This window comes from Macaca thibetana, chromosome 3 (assembly GCF_024542745.1).
Source record: "Macaca thibetana thibetana isolate TM-01 chromosome 3, ASM2454274v1, whole genome shotgun sequence".
Lineage (NCBI taxonomy): Eukaryota > Metazoa > Chordata > Mammalia > Primates > Cercopithecidae > Macaca > Macaca thibetana.
In genome coordinates this window covers 71,613,345-71,634,305 of record NC_065580.1, presented here as the reverse complement: position 1 = coordinate 71,634,305, position 20,961 = coordinate 71,613,345, and the positions used below count along the sequence as shown (strand labels likewise).

Genomic DNA, 20,961 nt, shown 5'->3' with positions numbered 1-20,961 from the left:
AAGACTGAAAACTGTCCTCCTAAGATAAGGTACAAAATTAAGATACCCACTTTCACCAATAATCAGGACCTTAGTTTTTGGCAAATGACGTATACATAGGAATTCCCAAAGAATCCACAAGAACACTAGAGCTAATAAATTAATTCAACGAAGTTTCAAGGTATAAGCTCAACACACAAAATCTGTTGTCTATACACCAGCAAAGAATAATACAAGAAAGAGATTAAGAAGTCCATTAAAGTAGCATCTAAAAATATAATACCCAGGAATAAATTTAACAGAAGAAGTTCAAGACTTGTACACTAAAACTAAAACATTGCTGAAAAATAAGACCTAATAACTGGAAAGACATCTCTGTGTTCAATGATAGGAATAGTTAGTGTCATTAAGATGTCACTACTAGCAAAGTGATCTACAGATTTAATGCAGTCCCTAACAATATTCCAATAGCCTTTTTTGTTAAAGTGGAACAGACAGTCCTCAAATCCACATTAATTGCAAGCGGCCTCAATAGCGAAAGCAATCTTGAATAAAGCAGAATCAAGTTGAGAGACTGACATTACTCAATTTCAAAGCACAGCACAAAGCTAAGTAATCAAAAGCATTGTGGTATTCTAGCATAAGGATAAACATACAGACCAATGGAACAGAATTGAGTTTTCAGAAATAAACCCATACATGTACAGCCAGTAGATTTTTGACAAGGCTGCCAGGTTCATCTAATGGAGAAAGAATAGTCTCTTCAACAGATGGTGCTAGTATAACTGTAAGTTCACATTGCAAAAGCAGGAAATTGGACCCCAACCTCATGCCATATAAAAAGTTAAAATGGCTGGGCGTGGTAGCTCACAACTGTAATCCCAGCACTTTGGGAGGCCGAGGCGGGTGGATCACTTGAGGACAGGAGTTCTAGACCAGCCTGGCCAACATGGCAAAACCCCATCTCTACTAAAAATACAAAAAATTAGCCAGCCGTGGTGGTACACCTTTGTAGTTGCAGCTACTCAGGAGGTTGAGGCACGAGAATTGCATGAACCCGGGAGGCGGAGGTTGCAGTGAGCCAAGATCGTGCCACTGTACTCCAGCCTGGGTGACAAAGTGAGACTCCGTCTCAAATACGATAATAATAAAATGCATCAGTGACCTAAATATAAGTGCTAAAACCATTAAACTCATAGAAGAAAACATAGGGATAAATCTTCATGACCTTGGGATTAGGCAGTGGAGTCAGATATGACAACAAAAGCATGAACAACAAAAGAAATATTGGGTAAGTTAAACTTCATCAAAATCAGAAACTTTTGTGCATTAAAGGACATTATTAAGAAAGTGAAAAGCAACAGAATGGGAGAAAATATTAGGAAATCATAGATAAGGGTTTACTATCCAGAATATACAAAGAACTCCTAAAACTCAACAATAAAAAGGCCAACAACCCGATTAAAAATGGTCAGGGTTCGGTGCAGTAGCTCACTCCTGTAATCCTAGCACTTTGGGAGGCTGATGGGAGGATCATGGGAGCCCAGGAATTTGAGACCTGCCTGGGCAACATAGTGAGACTTCATCTCTATAAAAAACTTAAAAAATTAGCCAGGCATGATGGCACACACCTGTAGTACCAGCTACTCAGGAGACAGAGGTGGGAGGGTCGCTTGAGTCTGGGAGGGAGAGGTTACAATGGGCCAATGTCGCATGACTGCACACTAGCCTGGGTAATAGAGCAAGACTGTCTCAAAAAAAAAAAAAAAGTAGGCCAGGTGTGCTGATTCACTTCCGTAATCCCAGTGCTTTGGAAGGATGAGGTGGGAGGCTCACTTGAGGCCAGGAATTTGAGACCAGCCTGGCTGCATAGTGAGACCCTGTCTCTACAAAAAAGTTTCTTTTTTTGTTTGTTTTAAATAGCCTGGCATGGTGGCACACACCTGTAGTCCTAGCTACTCGAGAGTGAGACGGGAGGATCACTTGAACCCAGGAGTTCAGGGTTACAGTTAGTTATGATCATCCACTGCACTCTAGGCTGGATGAAAGAGCAAGACCCTGTCTGTAAATAAAATAGGTCGAAGGACTTGAATATATAAATAGCGAACAAGCACATGAAAAGATGTTCAACATCATTAGTTATTAGGGAAAAGCAAATTAAAACCTCAATGAGAAACCACACCCACTAGGATGACTATAAAAAACAAAACAGAAAATAATGAGTTGGTAAAAATGTAGAGAAATTGGAACCCTGGTACATTGTAGGTGGGAATGTAAAATTGTGCAGCCACTGTGGAAAACAGTGGTTCTTCAAAAATCTAAAACTGGAATTACCATATGATCCAGCAATTCCACTCCTAGATATATGCCTGAAATAATTGAAAACAAGAATTCAAACATATTTTTATGTCACTGCAGCATTATTCATAATAACCAAAAAGGTAGAAGCACCCTAAGTGTCCATTAACAGATGAGTGGACAAACAAAATGTGGTCTATACGTACAAATAGAGTAATTAAGGAATGAAGTTGTGATATATGTGACAACATGAGTGAACCTTGAAAACATACTGAATAAGCCAGAAACAAAAGAACAAATATTTAATTCTACTTTAGTAATCTAGAATAGGCAAAGGCATAAAGGGGAAAAATAGATTGGAGGTTATCAGAGGTGCTGGGCTGGGGGAGGGGAGGGAAGTTCTTACCAGTTAACAGACTTTCTCTTTGGGGTGATATAAACTACATGGAACTAGATAGTAGTGATGGTAGCACAATGTTGTGAACATAATTAATGCCACTGAATCTCACACTTAAAAATGGTTCAAATGACAAATGTTATATCTGTTTTACCCTATAACTTAAAAAAATGTATGATATCTATAAAATCTGCACATAATCTAAGTATACTCAGTCTGCCTTCTCATCCCAAGTAATATTTTAATAGTTCACTGGTAGAGAAAAGGAGCACTAATGATAATACTTGGATGATAAATAAATTGCATAATTTTAAAATAAAGGAGACTCAAGTAAAAAGGAAGCAAGGTTTAGTAAGTTCTTATGGTAAACCAGAATGTCATGATAATCTGGTAAAGCAGTTGTGTTCTTTCACTTATTATATAATTAAGAAATTCCTGTTTGTACCATCTGAAAAACAGAATTACACATATTGTTTAGCATCATCCTTTTAGGATGAAAACATCCTGATTTCATTAGAAATGAAAAAAATGGAGACTAAAACTCCTTGAACATGGTATTGGGAATTGTAACTGTTATTATCTACTCATATTCTTCAAATATACGATGTCAGTTTTTATTAGAAAACATGCTTTCATTCAGTCTTTTTCCATTTTATTTTGAGAAATTTGAAAAGCCATAGGCATATTAAAAAGTAATACAGTTTACACCATTTACCATTCATTAGATCACTAGTTGTTAACAATTTGCTTTACTGTATTTACTTACTTTGTGAATAATTTTAAAGTGAGTTGCAGGTGTCATTCCTACATATTTTGGCATGCATCTTCTAAGAATAAGGACATCTCTACCTATCACAATAACATTTCCAACCTAATAAAATTAATAATTCCATAATTACATAATATCTGATTCAAATTCAGATTTTTCCCAGTTGTTCCAAAATACTTTTATACCTCCCCGCCCCAGGATCTAGTCAAGGCTCATGCTTTATATTTGGATGTCTCTTTAGTCTCTTTTAATCTAAAACAATCCCCTTCATTTTTTTCCCATGAAATGTTTTTTTACTATTGCATACAGTGTTTTGAGATAGAAAAATAGTATTATTTCAGGTAATGTTGTAAAAATAATTTTTTTTTTAAATTTTTTTAGACAGAGTCTCTCTCTGTCACCCAGGCTGGAGTGCAGTGGCGCAATTTCGGCTCACTGCCAGCACTGCCTCCCAGGTTCACACCATTCTCCTGCCTCAGCCTCCCCAGTAGCTGGGACTACAGGTGCCCACCACCACGCCTGGCTAATTTTTTGTATTTTTAGTAGAGACGGGGTTTCACCGTGTTAGCCAGGATGGTCTCAATCTCCTGGCCTCATGATCCGCCCGCCTCAGCCTCCCGAAGTGCTAGGATTGCAGGCATGAGCCACTGCGCCTGGCCGCAAAAATCATTTTTATTCAAGCTTGGGATCATTGTGAATTGTATTTGGAAATACTTTAAGTATTTATTCAGAAACTTTATAACTGGTGACTGTGTACAAGTAGGAATGCATTCTGTAGGCCAGGAGTTCTCAATCTTTATTAATCTTATTGGATAAACTTTAAAGTTTTTAAAATTTAAAAAAAAAAAAAAAGATCTAGGCTAGGCACAGTGGCTAACACCTGTAATCCCAACACTTTGGGAGGCTAGGGTGAGAGCACTGCTTGAGCCCAGCCTAGGCAACATGGCAAGACCTTCTGTCTTCAAAAAATTTAAAAATTAGCCAGGTGTGGTGGTGCACACCTCTTGTCCCAGCTACTCGGGAGGCTGAGGCAGGTAGATAGCTTGAGCCCAGGAGGTCGAGGCTGCAGTAGGCCATGTTCACGCCACTGCACTCCAGCGTGGCTGGCAGAGCAAGACCCTATCTCAAAAAACAAAACAAACATTTACTCTTCTTGAATATTATTAATATTTGAAAGTACATAGTCTTTTTAGTCAAAATTTAAAATGTCTTACAACAGACTTTTTAAAAATGCATTTGTCCTTTGGAAATTAAGATACTTCCTTTTATCTTCTTTGAAGTCCACTGCTGTATTGTTTGAAGCACAGTTAATAGAAAAATGTTTCAGTAATACAAAAATTTAGGTAAAATTTTGCTAAAAATTATCCATATTTATAAACTGATGATATTCTTAGACAACCAAGTTAGCAAACTATAGCTTATAGCCATATTTTGTCAGTTTTTGTATACCTCACAAGCTAATTTTTTTTGTTTTTTGATTGTTAAAAAAATCAAAAGAACAGTATTTCCTATCATGCGAAATTGTTTGAAATTCGTATTTCAGTGTTCCTACATAAAGTTTTATTAGAACACTGCTATACCCATTTGTTAATGTATCACCTGTGGCTTTCTTTGTGCTACAGTGCCAGAGTTGATTAGTTGCAACAGCAATTATATAGCTTCCAAAGCTTAAAATACTACTCTCTGGGCCTTAACAAAAAAATGTTTGCCAACCTTTGCTTAACAGCTCATTTATATACAAATGTGTAGTTTTTGCTTTTGCCATATTAAATTGTTCATTTGTAAAAAGAAATTGTAGCCTATAACCAAATTATACTTTTTTCTCTTAAGATTGAAGACCCGCTAGCTATTCTTATTCTCTTTGATGAAGCTAGATATAATTTATTGAAGGGCTTTTATACAGCTCCTGATGCTAAGTTGATAACATTGGCAAGTCTGCTTTTGCAAATAGTCTATGGAAATTATGAGAGTAAAAAACACAAGCAAGGTTTCCTAAAGTAAGTATTTAATATTATGCATGGTCTTGTGCTATGGTCAAGATTCTGTTTAACCAAGAAAGTTTAAAAATGTTATTAGAAAATATTTATACGTTACATTGGTTTGGAATTAAATAAGATAAGATGTAGAATGAGAAAAGAAAACATTATAGTAAAGCATTCTTAAAGTTACATTCTCCAAATGTACTTTTCTTATATTTGACTATAGTTTGATACACTTTATATTTTATCTTTTTTTATGCTTAAATAAGTTCACTAAAACCTGACTTGAATAAGTAGTAAAAACTTTTATAAGACAGATGTACTTAAGAATCCCACCATAAAAACTGGTTTGATGTTCAGTCTTTGAGAGAAAATACTGAGGTTTTAAGCATATCTGAATTTGCTTATTGTGGTTTTCAATTTTCAAAAATAGTTTCTGGTTATTGAAAGAAGAAACATTTATCTAAATTGATAATATGAGATTTGTGGCTTTTTGCTTAACATTTTTAGAGTTCTCTGATATTTTACAGCAAAGTATTTTTCAGCTTAAAAATTATGTTACTGAAAGCCATTTGTAACAGAATGATTACTATACTTTAGCTACTAAAGATGATTTATTTAAAGGATGTTGGTATGTGTGCTTACAGTGAAGAAAATCTAAAATCCATCGTACCTGTTACCAAACTGAAAAGTAAGGCACCTCACTGGACAAATCGCATACTTCATGAATACAAGGTAAGCTGTTTAATAGAAATGAAGATGCTTTATAGGCTAGTTGAAACTTTGTTAGTGTTATTAATATTTTAAACATAGGTAGATTAAATTTATAGTTCTGAAATTAAAAATGTATCTTTTAGTTCACAATGCTTGAAATTGAAAGTAGCAAGGTATTTTTATTTTTAGTAATATATAATCTTTTACTGAATACCTTCTGCATGCCGAATACGGTGGTAAGGACTAAACATAAAAATTTGAAATAATACACTATCCATGCCCGTGAAGCAATTAAAACCCAATAGCATAGACAATATTTTTAGACCTCGATTTTTTTTTAATATTAACATCGCAAGAGAAAAAGTATTCCTGATGTAATGTGCCATAATTTTATTCTTTGGGGCAGTCTTGATTTTAGAAACTGCTTAGTTGATCTATTTGGATTATCAATGGTACATTTTCCTTTCATATCTCTTATTTTTAATTTACTTTGTTTTTAGAATCTCAGTACAAGTGAAGGTGTCAGTAAAGAAATGCATCACCTTCAGCGCATGTTCTTACAGAATTGCTGGGAAATTCCTACTTATGGAGCAGCATTTTTCACAGGACAGATATTTACAAAGGCAAGCCCCAGCAATCATAAAGTCATCCCTGTGTACGTAGGAGTGAATATAAAAGGACTTCATCTCCTCAACATGGAAACTAAGGTAGATTTTCAGCTTTTTTTTTCACAAATCATGTTATATAATACCTGAAACAACAGTACTAACCTACATGAAGAATTTAGAAATGGCATATTTACAAGACTGTTCATTGCAACTCATTCATTACATAAGATGAAGGGGGACACTAAATCACTGTCAGTAAGGGGTTAATATTATATTACATTTCTGCTTTGGAATACCCTTCAGCCATAAAAAGGAATAAAGAGTATTTTTGTGTAGAATAATCTGCAATAGATATATTTAGTGAAAAAACAAGGTGCTGAACAATATGTAATATGCTGCCTACTCTTGGTATTAAAATGGGAGGAAATGAGGCTGATCTTTACATAAATACATATTGCTTGTGTATGCATAAAATATTTCTTGAAGCCTTTAGAGAAGGGAACCAGATAACTAGGAATAAAAGTAAGGAGGGAAACTTTTCATTACATACCTATCTAGTTCAGGCCACTATAACAAAGCCCGATAGACTGATTGGCTTATGAACAACAGAAGTTTATTTCTCACAGTTCTGGAAACTGGAAGTCTGAGATCAGTGCGCTAGTGGGGTTGGATTCTAGTGAGAGGGTTTTTCTGGGTTGGAGACTGCTGACATCTCCTTGTAGCCTCATATGGCAGAAAGAATGAGGGAGTTGTCTTGGGGTCCCTTTTATAAAGGCGTGAATCCCATTCATGAGGGCCCTGCTCTCATAAATTATGACATAATTACTTCTCAAAGGCTCTACCTCCCAATACCATCACACTAGGGGGTTGGGATTTCAACATACCAATTTTGGGAGGCAGGGCACAAACATTCAGTCCATAACAAGGCCATTTTGCAACTTAAAAGTTTTAACTCTGTGATTATGTTGCCTGTTTAAAACATTTGTTAGGTTAATTGAAAAAGACATGAAAAAAATATATGTGACACAAGGGCTTCACTTTGAAAAATTATAATTAGTACAAGAACCTTTTGGGGAGCAGGATGAAGTATGGAAGGGACTGAATATCCACTGGAATACTTCAGAGCTTCTTTATTGTTTTTTACATTTTAAAATTTTTTGATTTATGTATTTATTTTTTGAGACAGGGTCTCACTCTCTTCCCCAGGCTGGGGTTCAGTGGTGCAGTCATAGCTCGCTGCAGCTTTGAACTCATGGACTCAAGCAGTCCTCCTACCTCAGCCTCCTGAGTAGCTGGGACTACAGGCACATAACACCATGCCTGGCTTTTTTTTTTCCCCCCCCCAGAGACGGGATCTTGTTATGTTGCCCAGTTTGGTCTCAAACTCCTGGCCTCAAGTGATCCTCTTGCCTCAGCTTCCCAAAGTGCTGGGATTACAAGCATGAACCACTGGGCCCCACTCATTTTTTAAATTGATACATAGTAGTTGTACATATTTATGAGGTACATTTCATATTTTGATACATGCATACAATAAATAATGATCAAATCAGGGTAATTAGGAAATTCACCTCAAATATTTATCATTTCTTTGTATTGGGAACATTTCAACTCATCTCTTGTAGCTATTTTGAAATATACAATAGATTATTAACTATAGTCACACTACTGTACTATGAAACACCGCAGCTTATTCATTCTATCCAACTGTATGTTTGTACCCATTAACTGACCCTCTCCCTATTCCTTCCTACGCTACCCTTCCCAGCTCTGGTAATCGTCATTCTACTCTCTACCTCCGTGACATCAACGTCTCACATATATGAGAACATAGGATATTTGACTTTCTGTGCCTGGCTTATTTCACTTAACAAAATGACCCCCAGTTCCATTCATGTTGTTGCAAATGACAGGATTTCATTCTTTTTTATGGCTGAATAATATTTCATTGTGCACACATACCACATTTTCTTTATTCATTCATCTGCTGGTAGACACTTAGGTTGATTCCATATATTTGCTATTGTGAATAATGCTGCGGTCAACATGGGGTTGCAGGATCCCACTGATTTCCTTTCCTTTGGAAGAATACTCAGTAGTGAGATTGCTGGTTCATATGGTAGTTTTATTTTAGTTTTTGAGAAACCTCTACACTGTTTTCCATAATGGCTCTATACTAGTTTATATTCCCACTAACTCCATATAAAAGTTCCCTTCTCTCTGCATCCTCACCAGCATTTGTTATGTTTTTGTCATTTTGATAATAGTCATTCTAACTGGGGTGGGATGAAATGTCATTATGGTTTTGACTTGAACTTCCCTGATGAGTACTCATGGTGAGCATTTTTAAATATACTTCTTGGCCATTTGTATGTCTTCTTTTGAGAAATGTTTATTCTAATCATTGCCCACTTTATAATGGGATATGTTCTTTTGCTGTTGAATTGTTTGATTTCCTTGTAAATTTTGGATATTAGTCCCTAGTCTAATGAACACTTTGAAAATATTTTCTTCCATTCACCACATTGTCTCTCACTCTGTTGATTGTTAACATTAACTGTGCAGAAGCTTAATAGTTTAAATAGCCCCATTTGTCTGTTTTTGTTTTTGTTGCCTATGCTTTTGAAGTCTTTGCCTAGACCAATGTCCAAAAGCATTTGCCTTATGTTTTCTTCTACTAGTTTTATACGTTCAGGTCTTACATTTAGGTTTTTTATCCATATTGACTTGATTTCTGTATATGGTGAGAGATGGAGTCTAGTTTTATTCTTGTGCATGTGGGTATCCAATTTTTCCAGCACCATTTATTGAATGGGGTGTTTTTTCCCCAATGTTTGTTCCTGGTACCTTTGTTGAAAATGAGTTGGCTGTAAATACATGGATTTATTTCTGGGTTCTCTGTTCCATTGGGATCTGTATTTACAATAATATCATGCTGTTTGGTTACTGTAGGTTTGTGTAGTTTATTTTTTGAAATTAGGTAGTGTGATGCCTCCAGCTTTGTTCTCTTTTTCTCACTATTGGTTTGGCTATTTGGAATATTTTGTTATTCCAAATGAATTTTAGAATTTTGTTTTATTTCTGTAAAGCATGTCATTGGTATTTCAATAAAGATTGCATTGAATTACTTGATTGCTTTGGGTAATACTGCTGTTTTATTTTTTATTTATTTATTTTGAGACAGAGTCTTGCTTCATCGCCCAGGCTGGAGTGCAGTGGCATGATCTCGGCTCACTGCAACCTCCATCTCCTGGGTTCAAGCAATTTTCCTGCCTAAGCCTCCCAAGTAGCTAGGATTACAGGCTTGCACCACCATGCCCAGCTAAGTTTTTTGTTTGTTTGTTTGTTTGTTTTGGGTTTTTTTTTGGTATTTTTAGTAGAGACAGGGTTTCACCATGTTGGCCAAGCTGGTCTTGAATTTCTGACCTCAGGTGATCCACCCACCTCGGCCTCCCAGAGTGGTGGGATCACAGGCATGAGCCACCACAACTGGTCTATATTGCTATTTTAACAATATTAACTCTTCCAATCCATGAGCATGGATATCTTTCCAATTTTTGGTGTCCTCTTGAATTTCTTTCATCAGTGTTTTGTAGTTTTAGTTACAGAGGTCTTCCACTTTTTTAGTTAGATTTATTCTCAGGTATTTAATTTTTTTTAGTAGCTATAGTAAATGAGAGTGCTTTCTTGATTTCTTTTTCAGCTGGTTCATTATTGGTGTATAGAAATGCTAGTCATTTCTGTATGTGAATTTTGTGTCCTGCAACTTTATTGAATTTGTTTTATCAGTTCTATTAGTTTTTTGGTAGAGTCTAGGTCTTTCTGTATATAAGATCATGTCATCTGCAGAGAGGGACAGTTTGACTTCCTGTTTACCAATTTATATGGCTTTTATTTCTTTCTCTTGCCTGATGGTCTGTCTAGGACTTCCAGTACTTCCGGTACTGCGTTGATTAAGAGTAGTTGAGGCTGGGTGCAGTGGCTCATGCCTGTAATCCCAGCACTTTGGGAGGCCGAGGCGGGTGGATCACAAGGTCAGGAGATCGAGACCATCCTGGCTAACACGGTGAAACCCCGTCTCTACTAAAAATACAAAAAAATTAGCCGGGCATGGTGGCGGGCGCCTGTCCCAGCTACTCGGGAGGCTGAGGCAGGAGAATGGTGTGAACCTGGGAGGCAGAGCTTGCAGTGAGCTGGGATTGTGCCACTGCACTCCAGCCTGGGCGACAGAGCAAGGCTCTGAGTAGTTGAAAGTGGGGTATCCTTGTCTTATTCTAGTTCTTATAAGAAAGGCTTTCAGCTTTTCCCCTTTCAGTATGATATTAGCTGTGGGTTTGTCATATATGGCCTTTATTGATTGAAGTATGTTCCTTCTATGTGAATTCGCTGAGAGTTGTTTTTTTTTTCATCATGAAAGGATCTTGAACTTCATGAAGTTCTTTTTTCGCACTTATTGAAACTATTGTATGGTTTTTGTCCTTCATTCTATTGATTGTATCACATTTATTAATTTGCATATGTTGAATCATCCTTGCCTCCCAGGCATAAATCCCATTTGATCATGGTGTGTTATCTTTTTCATGTGTTGTTGGACTCAGTTTGGTAGTATTTTGTGGATGATTTTTGCATCTGTGTTTATCATGACTGCTGGACTCTTGTTTTCTTTTTTTTGTTGTGTCTTGTCTGGTTTTGTTATTGAAATGATGCTGGCCTCATTGAATGAGTTAGGAAGAATCCTCTTCAGTTTTTTGGGCCATTTTGAGAAAATTGGTATTAGTTCTTCATTATAGGTTTGGTAGAATTTAGCGGTGAAGTTACCTGGTTTCTGTTTGTTGAGAGACTTTTTGTTTCCAATTCAACCTCATTACCAAGAATTTATCTGTTGAGGTTTTCTTTTCCTTACTGGTTCAGTATCGGTAGGTTGTCTGTGTCGAGGAATTTGTCTTTTTCCTCTAGGTTTTCCAATTTGTTAGCCTATCATTCATTGGTCCTAATAGTCTATAACGATTCTTTATTATTTCTGTGGTCTCAGTTATAATGTCTCTTTTATCATTTATGATTTTGTGTATTTGGATTTTCTTTTCCTCTTGGTTAGTCTACCTAACAGTTTACTCATTTTGTCTTTTTGAAGAACCAACTTTTCATTTTGTTGATCCTTTGTAATTTTTTTTTCTTTTTTCTTTTTTAGTCTTTCTTCCTTTTAGTTCTGGTCTGATCTTATTTCTTTCCTTCTGCTAATTTCAGGGTTGGTTTTTTTCTTGCTTTTCTAGTTCCTTGAGGTGCATCGTTAAGTGTTTGAGATCTTCCTACTTTTTTGCCATAGATGTTTATTGCAGTAAACTTCCGTCTTACACTGCTTTTGCTATATCCCTTAGGTTTTGGTATATGGTGTTTTCATTTTCATTGCATTTGAGAAATTTATTTCCTTCTTAATTTTTTAATTGACCCAATGGTCATTCAGTAGCGTGTTGTTTAATTTCCATTTATTTGTACAGTTCCCAAAATTTCTTTTGTTGTTGATTTATAGTTTTATTTCATTGTGATCTAAGATACTTTTACAAAATTTATTGGGACTTGTTTTTTGGCCTAACAGATGGTCTATCCTGGAGAATGTGTATTCTGCAGCTGATGGATGAAATGTTTTGTAAATGTCTGTTAGATCCATTCATTTATTTGTTTGTTTGTTTATATTTTTTTAGAGACAGAGTCCTGCTCTGTCACCTAGGCTGGAGTACAGTGAGCAATCTCAGCTCACTGTAAAACCTATGTCTCCTGGGTTCAAGCAATTCCCCTGCCTTAGCCTCTTGAGTAGCTGGGATTACAGGCGTGTGCCACTACACCTGGCTAATTTTTGTATTTTTAGTAGAGATGGGGTTGTTGCCCAGGCTGGTCTCAAACTCCTGGCCTCAGGTGATCCATCCACTTTGGCCTCCCAAAGTGCTGGGATTACAGGCGTGAGTCACTGCACCTGGCTGTTAGATCCATTTAGTCTAAAGTGCAGTTTAAATCCAGTGTTTCTTTGTTAATTTCTTTTGATCCATTCAGTGTTGAGAGTGGGGTGTTGAATTCCCCAACTATTATTGTATTGGAGTCTGTCTTTCCCTTTAGATCTAATAACAATGGCAAAAATCGCAGTTACTTTTGCACCAACCTAATATAAAGCCTTTTTTTTTTAACTTTTAGCATTTTAAATACATCATGCTAGGCTCTTCTGGCCTGTAGTTTCTTCTGAGAAATCTGTTGTTTGTTTGATGGCAATGTCCTTATATGTGACCTGATGCATTTCTCTTATGGTTTTTAGAATTCTCTCGTCTTTGAGTTTTGACAGTTTGACTGTAACATGCCTTGGGAAAGACCTTTTTAGGTCAGATCTGCTTGGGTATATTTGATGTCTACATCTCTTATAAGACTTAGGGGGTTTTCAGTTATTGTCTTTCTCCATTTCTTCTCCTTCTAAAATCTCAGAATTCAAACGTTTGGTCACTTTATGGTGCCCTCACATGTCACATTGGCTTTCTTCATTTTTTTAATTTATTTTCTTTTCTTTTCTTTTCTTTCTTGTCTGCCTGGGTTAAGATACCTTCAGGTTTACAGATTCTTTATTCTGCTTGATCTAGTGTATTGTTGAAGCTCTCAGTTGTGCTTTTTATTTCATTTATTGAGTTCTTCCATTCTAGGATTATATACTTTTGTTATCTTATATATCTTAGATCACACTGAGTTTCTTTAATATCATTATTTTGATTTTTTTATTAGGCTTTTCAAAATTTTGGGGGAGGATCTGTTACTGAAGAATTATTGTTTTCCTTTGAAGGTGTCATGTTTTCTTGCTTTTCAATGTTTTTTGTATTCTTATGTTTATATCTGTACATCTGATGTCACTTCTTCCTATTTTATGCCTTGGCTTTTGTAAGGAAAGACTTTTTCCTATAGATGTAGCTATAGTGTTGGTTAGATACGGTGCTTTGGCTTTGATTCTGGGTGAGTGCAGTAGTATAGTCTCCGTATGATTTCTTCAGCTTTAATGAGCATTAGTTGTGTCTGTGAGTCCCTCAGTGGCTTAGACTGTGGTTGTTAATGAAGGCTGTAGTAGGCTTTTCTGGGGACTGTGACTCCAGGCAGGCCAGTGCTCAGGCACTAGTAGTTGTGCCAGTCGGCAGGGGATGCCTTTCCTCAGGCCCCTAGATAGTGCATGTGGGCACCAGCAGGCATAGGCAGAGCATAACAATCCTTAAGCCCCCAGATGACATGTACAGACACCAAAAGCAGGCGGAACAGGCGTGTCACGGTGTGTGCAGACAATGGCAGCAGCATGCTAGTTGAGTCAGTCCTCAGGCCCTTAGATGCTTAGGCACAGTTGACAGTGGCAGTGGGCAGGGCTTGTCCTCAGGACCCTAGACAATGTGTGCTGGTGGCAGTGGTGGGCATGGCAGGCTTGTCTCCAAGCCCACCTCTGGTGTTTGCAGGTGCTGGTAGCAGGCAGGTGGGTTGACCTCCTGGCACTATGTGCACAGGTGACAGCAGCGGTAGGTGGGTCAGACCCTTTTCAATCCCACTTTAGAGCTCTTCAGTTAGAAGTTAGTGTATGGTGCTCCTTTTTCTAACCATAAGTCATTATAAAATACAGGTTTATCAATTATTTTTTAGCATATTTAACACATTTAAATGGGATGAACAGCTTTTTAGTTTATAATAGGAAGCTAATAAAAATCAAATCTAATTTGTTTTGTTTTTTGAGACAGAGTCTTGCTCTGTCACCCAGGCTGGACTGCAGTGGTGTGATCTTGGCTCACTACAACCTCTGCCTCCTAGGTTCAAGCAATCCTCCCACCTTAGCCTCTCAAGTAGCTGGGCTTACAAGCATGAACTACCATGCCCACCTAATTTTTGTGTTTTTAGTAGAGACAGGGTTTCACCACGTTTACCAGGCTGGTCTCAAACTTCTGACCTCAAGTGATCCACCTTCCTCGTAATTTGTTAATTAAGATTTGTTAAGAATAGACCAAATCGGTTAAAGTAATAAGCTTATGCATTTTTTAAAGGCATTTAGATTAGGAAATTTCATCGTAGTTTTTATTTTCCTCATTTTTATGTGTCCTTTTTTTTTTTTTTTTTTTTTTTTTTTGAGATGAGTTTCGCTCTTGTTGCTCAGGCTGGAATGCAATGGTGCGATCTTGGCTCACTGCAACCTCTGCCTCTGGGGTTCAAGCGATTCTCCTGCCTCAGCCTCCCAACTAGATGGGATTACAGGCATGTGCCACCATGCCTGGCTGATTTTGTATTTTTAGTAGAGAGGGGGGTTTCTCCATGTTGGTCAGGCTGGTCTTGAACTCCTGACCTCAGGGTATCCGACCATCTCGGCCTCCCAAAGTGCTGGGATTACAGGCATGAGCCACCGTGCTCACCCCTTTATGTGTCTTAATAGGTCTTTATAATCACATAACTTCCTGAAATATCCCAGTCATAGTTTAGTCATTTTATATTAATTTTCAGGGTCATCTTTAAGGGCAACAGTTACTTTGATAGATATACGTGTGAATGGAGATAAACTATCTGGGAACATAGGGTGGAATAGGGTCTGAGTTTAGTAATTGACCTGGAGCTTAATTGCTTGTAGTCTCTTCTAGCAGGGGTCCCCAACCCCCAGACCATGGACTGGTACTGGTCCATGGCCTGTAAGGAACCGTGCCACACAGCAGGAGATGAGCAGCAAGCGAAGGTTCATCTATATTTACAGCCACTCCCTATCACTTGCATTACCATCTGAGCTTTGTCTCCTGTCAGATCAATGGTGGCATTACATTCTCATAGGAACATGAACCCTCTTGTGAATTGCGCATGCAAGGGATCTAGGTTGCATGCCTGTTAGGAGAGTGTAATGCCTGATGATCTGTCACTGTCTTCCATCACTCCCAGATGGGACCATCTAGTTGCAGGAAAACGAGCTCAGGGCTCCCAGTGATGTTACGTTATGGTGAGTTGTATATTTCATTACATATTACAATATAATAGTAATAGAAATAAAGCGCACTATAAATGAAATGCGCTTGAATCATCCCAAAACCATCCCCCACACCCGTGTCTGTGGAAAAATTGTCTTCCACGAAACCGATCCCTGGCACCAAAAAGGTTGGGGACGGCTGTCTTCCAGTCACCTTGCTTTTAGGTCATTTGCTTACCATTTTCTTTTTCTTTCCTTTTTTTCTTTTTCCTTAGGACACAGTCTCACTCTGTTGCCCAGGCTGGAGTGCAGTGGCACCATCATAGCTCACTGCAGCTGCAAACTTCTAGGCTTAGGCAATCCTCCTGCCTCAGCCTCCCAAGTAGTTGGGACTATAGGCATGTGCCACCACACCCTACTAATTTATTATTTGTAGAGATAGGGTCTCACTTTGTTGCCCAGGCTGGTCTCAAACTCCTGGTCTGGGCAACAAATTGAGACCCTATCTCTACAGGGTGATTCTCCCACCTTGGCCTCACAAAGTGCTGGGATTACAGGTGTGAACCACCACACCATCATTTTCTGTTAAAACTATTTTGCCCACACAAAATAGGCTACTGTTTATTAGCTTGTAACCACTTTTCTATATCTCTTGTACTAAGTTCATTAAAGGAAATGAAGAAGAAATGCCCCCCACCATTTCAAGAAATTTTTCCTCTGCTGTTTAAGAGCATTTTATACCAACATCTGCAAATCGTTCTTCGTAGAACTGGATGGTGATGCTGTGCCATTTCTCTAAACTATATTTTATGTTTGTTAGCTTTCCAATTTTTGGCAGTAATACAAAGTTTTATATAGTATTCAAATGAAGGTTTAGCAATGTTATTTAACACTTAAATATACCATTTCATATTATATATAATACTCTGAGCCAGGAGTCAAATAAATGAGATAGCAGTAACAGACAGAAGGATGACAGTAATATTCTTAATTAACAGTCTGCTTTTTTCTTAGATAAGAGATTCAGTTTCTTGAACTATAAATAGGAATGCTATTCTTGGGTATCTAAAAAGGTGATTGAACCAAGGAGTAAAGATATTTTCTATCCATCTAGTCATTACCTTGTTCTCTGTAAACCACTGATAAATTTATGGCACCTTTGAAAGGTTTAAGATAATTACATATTTCAGCCATCAAATGTGGGAACAACCAGCTCGTCCTCAGTTGTCTTAGATTCACCAAGATCTATTAGGACTGCATTCCACAAGCTTTGCAAAAATAGAGCAAACACCTTCATCTGCAAAAATACCTTCATTTGCATTTAAAACACTACATGGGATACATTAGCATCAGAGATTCTCAGGAAAAGCCATGGGACACAGTTGTGTTTTTTATATCAATTATTTCTACCTTCTATAACTACAGGCTCAGTACTTTTGTTGGAAATTTGACTTCCATAATTGAGAAGTAACTATACTACAGTTGTATTTTTTTCTGTATATTGAGCTGTTTTGAAGCCATATTAATGGACTATTTTGTGGCTTTTGAATAAAGAAGTTTCAGTTGATTGATTTAAAAGAAAAGACAGTTTAAGGTAGTATGATATCTTGACTCTTTCAGTCTGTACCTTGATAAGCAGCTATTTTAGTGTATTCTATGTATAAGGTTATATTTTACAATATAAATGTAGATAGCCATTTTTAAAAGATACTATTAGTTTTTCCTTATACTTAATGTATACTCGCATAAATTATCTGTGTTTCATTCACAGAACCTCACTTTATTTTATTTATTTATTTATTTATTTAGACGGAGTCTCACTGCTGCCCAGGCAGGAGTGCAGTAGGGCAATCTCGGCTCACTGCAACCTCCACCTCCCAGACAGAACCTTACTTTAAAAATCTCCTAACCCATTATCTTTCTGGCATATTCTTAGTTTAGTATTTGTGGTCAATATTATAAGAATTGCTATTTATAGAAAATGTTTCTAAACATAGGTATCTTAAAAATGCCATGGACCACTTCTTTGTTTATATGTACACAAAGAATATACGTTTAGGGCAAGAAAATGGAAGTTACTGCTAGGAGAGAATTGTTATTAACAAGGATATATTGAATGCTTATATACGATATTATAATAGGAAAGTATAGGAATCATTAATATTGCTTTATAAATAGTTCTGTTGTTGGCTGGTCCTTGTGCAGTAGTGTTTACAACTATTTGATCACAACCAATCACAGTTCTTCCCCACTCCCATTGCTTCACTTGACTGTCCTTAAAAAAGAAAAGCTCTGTATGAAAGGTATGTTAGTAATTTTTTAAATTATGCTTACTTTTACAATAAATATATCAGTGTACTTATTTTCAGTGGGATAAGATTGTCTAAGTCAACATGTTAACCCAGTTGCATAAACTACAGATCTGAAAGTACTATGTAAATATCCAAAAGAAAGATACTGAATAAAGAGATAGTTTTTAACCTGCAGAAAGAAAACAAAGGTGGTACCTTTCATTATCCTGAAAGCCATGGATAGAATTGACATCTTTAAAAATTTTTGTCAATCTTATACAACAAATATTGCTCATGGCAGTCTCCTGAGAGTCTACCAATCTGTATGATTCTGTGCTGCAGGCTGTGTGAGGTTAGTGCAGGGTGCTTTGAAGAGGCTTCATTAAAACATTCTGGGAAACCATCATTCTCCGCAAACTATCACAAGAACAGAAAATCAAACACCGCATGTTCTCACTCATAGGTGGGAGTTGAACAATGAGGAATATGTGGACACAGGGAGGGGAATGTCACATTCCGGGGTCTGTCAGGGGGTTGGGGGCTAGGGGAGGGATAACATTAGGAGAAATACCTAATGTAGGTGACGGGTTGATGGGTGCAGCAAACCACCATGGCACGTGTGTATATCTATGTAGCAAAACTGCACATTCTGCACATGTACCCCAGAACTTAAAAGTATAATAATTTTTTTAAAAAAGCATTCTGAATCATTATATTTAGACCAGACTACATCAGTGTAGATAGTAAGAAAAAATAGGTGATGTTTTTAATATATATTTTAATATAATTATTTCCAATTATGTTGCAGGCTTTACTCATCAGTCTTAACTATGGTTGTTTTATGTGGCAATTGGGAGATGCTGATACTTGTTTTCAGATCCATAGCATGGAAAATAAAATGAGCTTTATAGTACATACAAAACAGGTAAGTATCATTTATTTTGGACTTGTAATAATGAACTATTGTGTTAGTAAAGTTACTTCTTTTTTTTAAAGTGGCATCCATGTAACTTCAAGGAAAACCTGTAATATTCCATGAAATTAAAATATTTAAGACCAAGGAAAAAAGCCAGGCCTTCTGAGCAAGGAAGAATCAGAAACTTATCTGAATAGTTTGTTTCAGTTTTATAACAAACTCTTTTGCCATGTCTTTTCATTCTGGTCAGTATTACCTGTCTCTTTTATCAAGTTATTAGGTAGTCTTCCATCTCCTTGACCTACCTGTGCCCCCTAGCTGTATCCAGCAGATTGCGTCTTAAGTCCCTTCAAAAAGCCTGAGTAAATATCCCCTCTATACTCTTTCGAAACAAGCTGTCTCATGATAAGAAAGTTCCCTTTCAAATAGATAGGGAACTGCCCAGTGTCATGAATGTCCTTTAAACATTCTTACATGTTTTATATTTATTATTGACATGTTTTACTTTGTAGGCTGGTCTCGTGGTAAAACTGTTAATGAAGCTAAATGGACAGTTAATGCCCACTGAAAGAAATTCATAAAAGAGAAGTAACTGTTACTCAAGCCACCACATTTTGTAATGCAGAATTTTTTTCCATGAAAGACTTCTTAAAAGATTACTTTGGCCAAGCATGGTAGCTCGCCCCTGTAATCTCAGCACTTCGGGAGGCTGGGGCAGGCAGATCACCTGAAGTCAGGAGTTCAAGACCAGCCTAGCCAACACGGTGAAACCCTGTCTCTACAAAAATACAAAAATTAGCTGGGCGTGGTGGCGGGCGCCTATAATCCTAGCTACTAGGGAGGCTGAGGTGGGAGAATCGCTTAAACCCAGGAGGTGGAGGTTGTAGTGAGCCAAAATTGCGCCGCTGCACTCCAGCCTGGGTGACAGAGCAAGACTCCATCTCAAAAAAAAAAAAAAATTACTTTCAACAAGGCATTTAGTTTCTTGTAATATATATGTACACTATTACATTGTACAGAATCTGTACTTATGTTTGGTGTGTAATATACCAATTAGTTTTATATAATATCCTCATAAGCTATTCTAATTTTTGAGAGAAACACAAAAAGTTATAGATTGATAGTCTGTATAATAGACAAAATAGTAAGCTTTATAAAAAGTTATTTTTGGTAAATGGTAAAGAATTTGGAGTGGAATGTGATGAGATTAAAATGTAGCTTTGGTATAACTTCATGTGTATTTCAAAATATACTGAACGTCAACATGATTTGAATAAAGAAAATGTATTTTCTACTTGAACCATATGACACTTATTTAAAACAGTTTTCTGCAGTCTGTAAACATTTCTCAACATTTTTTTAAAAGTCTTAAAATGTAAATCTGATATATGGTAATGTTTCTCAAAGTATAGTACATGAACTTGCATCATAATTACCTATGTGCCTTTTAAAAATGAAGATTTCAGAGACCCACTCCAAACAAGAGCATTCACTCTGGAAGTAGCATGGCCTTGTGAACTTAACTTTGGTTTTGTTTTTGCTTTTTTGCTGTTAAAATAAGTCCAGACCCAATAAGGAATTTCGATTACTAAAGCTGAGAAATTTTACAAAACTGCCTGGCACACAAGCACACACACACATACACAGACATATTTTAAGTGATCATCTCTTGATATCAGAAGTTGCATTTGTTAAATACGTGCTGTATTTTTTGTGAGTTGACTTAATAGTTTATGTATATTGACTTTACTTTGTAGGAAGTAAATCACCAAGTATCTGTTTCATTTAGGGAAGTAGTGATATAGATGAGGAGGCAACTTGATAAATGTGCTATTCATAAGCTAGAAAGTACAGTATTTCCAAACTGATAGACTGAAGAATTCTAAATAAGTTCAGAGATATAGTTATATTTAAAGTTGTCCTACAGTTTGCAGATAATTTTTATATTACTACTCTTCACATTAACTTCTGTTTATTTTTAATGGTACTATGTGTAGGCCTTATTAAAATTACGATTGTATGGTTAAGTAAAGTTAACAGGAAAACCTGATTTATCTTTAATTCTGTGC

General features: G+C 36.7%; 1 protein-coding gene across 17 annotated transcripts in view; it reads left to right on the top strand.

Annotated features, from left to right (window-relative positions):
• Nucleotides 1-20,192, top strand: part of KRIT1 (KRIT1 ankyrin repeat containing) — a 46,622-nt gene extending 26,430 nt beyond the window's left edge. For 14 of the 17 annotated variants that reach the window (XM_050782848.1, XM_050782847.1, XM_050782846.1 and 11 more), the window contains 5 exons: nt 5,274-5,440; nt 6,070-6,157; nt 6,637-6,843; nt 18,785-18,901; nt 19,405-20,192. In XM_050782848.1, coding sequence (XP_050638805.1) covers nt 5,274-5,440; nt 6,070-6,157; nt 6,637-6,843; nt 18,785-18,901; nt 19,405-19,473 — 648 coding nt within the window. In that variant the 3' untranslated portion in view covers nt 19,474-20,192. Of the gene's footprint in view, nt 1-5,273; nt 5,441-6,069; nt 6,158-6,636; nt 6,844-9,928; nt 15,719-18,172; nt 18,751-18,784; nt 18,902-19,404 lie in introns of those variants that run through there. The other 3 variants (XM_050782859.1, XM_050782860.1, XM_050782858.1) reach the window with 3 other exon arrangements.
• Nucleotides 20,193-20,961: the final 769 nt, after the last annotated feature.